The sequence below is a fragment of the Arachis ipaensis genome, chromosome B04, assembly GCF_000816755.2.
Source record: "Arachis ipaensis cultivar K30076 chromosome B04, Araip1.1, whole genome shotgun sequence".
Taxonomy (NCBI): Eukaryota; Viridiplantae; Streptophyta; class Magnoliopsida; order Fabales; family Fabaceae; genus Arachis; species Arachis ipaensis.
The window spans coordinates 96,044,809-96,048,462 of record NC_029788.2 but is presented as its reverse complement, the minus strand read 5'-3'; the positions used below and the strand labels follow the sequence as shown (position 1 = coordinate 96,048,462).

Here is a 3,654-nt window from a genome sequence, read left to right as displayed (position 1 = left end):
TCGATGTAATAAGTTTTAATTAAAAAAATGTTAAATACTATAAAATAGCAATAAGTATAATAAGACACCATGTAATATCATTCCTTTTTTAAATACTAGTTATTGCTCTAAATAAATAATTTCCATGTAAGTTTTACGTTGTATGGTGGACTCTATATTAAAAAACTATAATTCCTAAGTTCCTAAAGAAATTTTTAAATACAAATAGTAATGGTCATGGTGTATTTTTTTTTGTTCTTTTTTCTTTTTGTTTTTTGTTTTTGTTTTTTTTTTTAAACAGCTGTTCAATAAATTTTTATCGGTGATTCACTTTGAAGTAATCAATTCTAAAACAACCATTTGCAGGTAGTCTATTTTATTTCATTTTAAAAATTTTTTACAATACATAACACATCGTACACATTCAATATTCAATAGATCTAAATATCCTTTATATGGTGCCACCAATTTGTGAGTGGCATTACAGAATTTGCTAGGTTATAAGTAGGTCTTTAAAGTAGCAAAATAACATTTTAGGTAAAGAAAACACATTTAAAAATTTTTAGAAAATTTTGTTACATGAAAAACATAATTGTATAAGAAGAGGATCGATTCTTATATAAATAGAGAGAATTAATCTCTCATGTTTCAGTTTTCCAAAACTCAACTTGTAAGGATTAATCCCTGTATTAAAACAGGATTGATCTTGAAAGATATCAGACTTGAACAAGAGAAGTATAAGGAAGGAGAGAAGAGAGAAAGAGCAGAAAGAGAATGGTGTGATCTGATTTCATTCAGTGATGAGAATAAACTTCAGCTACATTATACATTGAAGAGTTACTATATATAGAAGGAGTGATGGCCAAGTGTCACACTGTAACTAGTTCATCAGAAACTGACAAACTGAATCTAGCTAACTGACTCTAACTAACTCATGGGCATTCATCTACTTTTAATAGCCTAACTTATGATCTAATTGATTCACTTTTTCTTATACTCTATCATGACCTCTGCTTACGGATCCTTCTTATGTTTTATTACACAAGCTTTTAATATGCTATCATGACTCCTGCTGTTTTTACCGCTTCTGTTTACTCTTGAGTTCCACCAATGCTTTCTGCTGAAGTGCATCATTGAATTCTGCTTCTGTGCTCTTCCTCCTCCTTTTCGACACTTCCCTTGATGAGCCTGGTAGTGGGGAGTAATGCTCTTGTATTGTATTAGGTCTTCAACTATCAATTTTGTTCTGAATTCAAGAAAGGCAGCACTAGGCAGGAATTTGGTCAATACATCAGCCAGTTGCACATTTTCTGGTACATGACTCACTTGGATTACTCTCTTTGTGACATAATCTCTTACAAAGTGGAGATCAATCTCAAAGTGTTTACACTTTGAATGCAGAATTGGGTTTGCTACTAGAAGGATAGCACTTAAATTGTCACTGTAAACCAAAGGAGGTGATGATAATTCAGCTTTCAATTCAACCAGAAGATTTTTAATCCATATTTATTTCAGCAACTAAGTCAGCCATGACCTTGTACTCTGCCTCAGTACTAGACCTTGCCACTACACTTTGCTTCTTAGAGCTCCAAGAGACTAGATTCTTGCCAAGCAAAACACAAAATCCTCCAATGGACTTTTTATCATCTGGGTCCTCTCCCCAATTAGAATCATTGTAGGCTGCTATGCTAGTAACACCAGTGTTGTACAAGTGCAAGTCAAACGTGGTTGTGCCCTTCACATACCTCAGCATCCTCTTCACCAACTTTCAGTTCTCATCAAGAGAATTCTGCATAAACTGGGATACTTTACCTACACAGTATGACAATTTAGGTCTAGTAACTATAAGGTACTGAAGACTCCCAACAACAGACCAATACAGCCTGTGATTATTGAATGAAAAACCACCAAAATAGGAGAACTTGACTGAAGAGGGCAGTGGTGTGTGACAAGGCTTGCAATTCTCCATATCAGCCTTCTTTAATAGGTCTTTCACATACTTTTCTTGGGACAGAATAAGACCACTAGCACCTATCTTAGTAACCTGAATTTTAAGAAAATAGTGTAAGTCACTGATGTCTTTCAATGTAAACCTGAGATTAAGTTGCTGAATTATGTCAGAAATTACTGCATCAGGGTCTCCTATGATAATAATATCATCTACATACACTAGTATTGTGATATTAGAATCACCTCTAAATGTGGTAAACAGACACATCAAACTTAGTGGAACTAAACCCAAGGTGCTGTAATGTTGTAGAGAGCTTATGGTACTTTGGAGCCTGCTTCAGGCCATAGAGGACCTTTGTTAGTTTACGAACCGAACTCCCATCACCAACTACGTAACCCTAGGGCTGCTTCATATATACATCTTCAGCTAAGTCCCCATGAAGGAAGGCATTGTTCACATCAAGTTGCCTCACACTCCAATTTTTGGAGAGAGCTAGTGTCAGAACAACTCGAATGGAGGTAGGTTTAACAACTGGACTGTAAGTCTCAGTAAAATCAAAACCTGGTCTTTGTGAGAATCACTGAACCTCCAGCCTAGCTTTGTACTTCTCTAAGCTTGCATCTGAGTTGTACTTCACCCAAAATACCCACCTGCTACCTACAGCTTCTCTGCCTTGTGGTAAAGGCACCAACTTCCAAGTTTGATTTTGAATTAAGGGTGTGTGTGGTTGGAAGAATTATAAATAATTCCTAGGAATTTTAAGATGGGAATATCATATTCCATATTTGGTTCAAAGTTTGAAAAGCTATTCCTAAGCAAGTTTGATTCCAGAGAATCAAAATACCATCATTTTAATTCCCACCTTTCCCTTGGGTATCTTTGATTCCTATGGAAATGGAATCTTTGTAACAAAGTAATACTTGAACCACACACACCCTAAAGCATTATATTTTGTATACATTGCAACCTTCCACTGAGGGTGAAGCAGTGCAACTTTAATAGTTCTAGGTTCAACAACAGTCGAAAAGGCTTTAGATATGAAAATGCCATTTTTGCTCCTGGCAGTCATGGGATGAGCATTCTGTGTGACTGAAGGAGGATTAAACTATTCATCTGAACAGGGAAGGACTATCTCCAAATATGAGATAGGGACCAAAATTGATGTATCGGATAGAGCTGCTGGTGAGGAGGTTGGTAAAAGGGAGTGAGGAAATTGGGAATTGAGAGTGATATTGGCTGGAGATAAATGAGTAGGTCATGATTCTGATGGGATAGGGTGAAGAGAAGGTTGTGAAATAGAATTAGAATGGCTAGAGGGAAGAGAAGTTGAGAAAGATTGTGAATAGGGGACGTATTGCTTCATAAGAAAGGAATAGAAGGAGCTAGCTGGAAAGAGAAAGTTGGGGCTGGAGATGTTTGTTAAGCCTGCAAGTTAAGAAAAACGCCATTCTTGAAAGAAAACTGCAGCTCATCAAAGATTACATTGCTGGTTATCACTATTTTCCCTTGCTTAGTAAGGCATCTGTACCCTTTGTGTACTGACCTGTATCCCAAAAAGACACAGGGAGCAGACCTGAAGTTTAGTTTATACTTGTTATATGGCCATAAATGAGGAAAACAGAGGCATCCGAATACCTTAAGTGTTCCATAATCAAACTTCTTCCCAAGCAACTTCTCAAGAGGTGACTGGCTTTTCAAGACTTCTGACGGCAACCGGTTGATCA

The 3,654-nt window shown here is 36.5% G+C and overlaps 1 protein-coding gene across 1 annotated transcript in view; it reads right to left on the bottom strand.

The window, feature by feature from the left end:
• Positions 1,748-3,654, bottom strand: part of LOC107636706 (uncharacterized mitochondrial protein AtMg00810-like) — a 2,152-nt gene continuing 245 nt past the window's right edge. The window contains exons 2-3 of the mRNA XM_016340199.1: positions 2,108-2,174; positions 1,748-2,023 (exon numbers count right to left, since the gene is read on the bottom strand). Coding sequence (XP_016195685.1) covers positions 1,748-2,023; positions 2,108-2,174 — 343 coding nt within the window. The remainder of the gene's footprint in view (positions 2,024-2,107; positions 2,175-3,654) is intronic.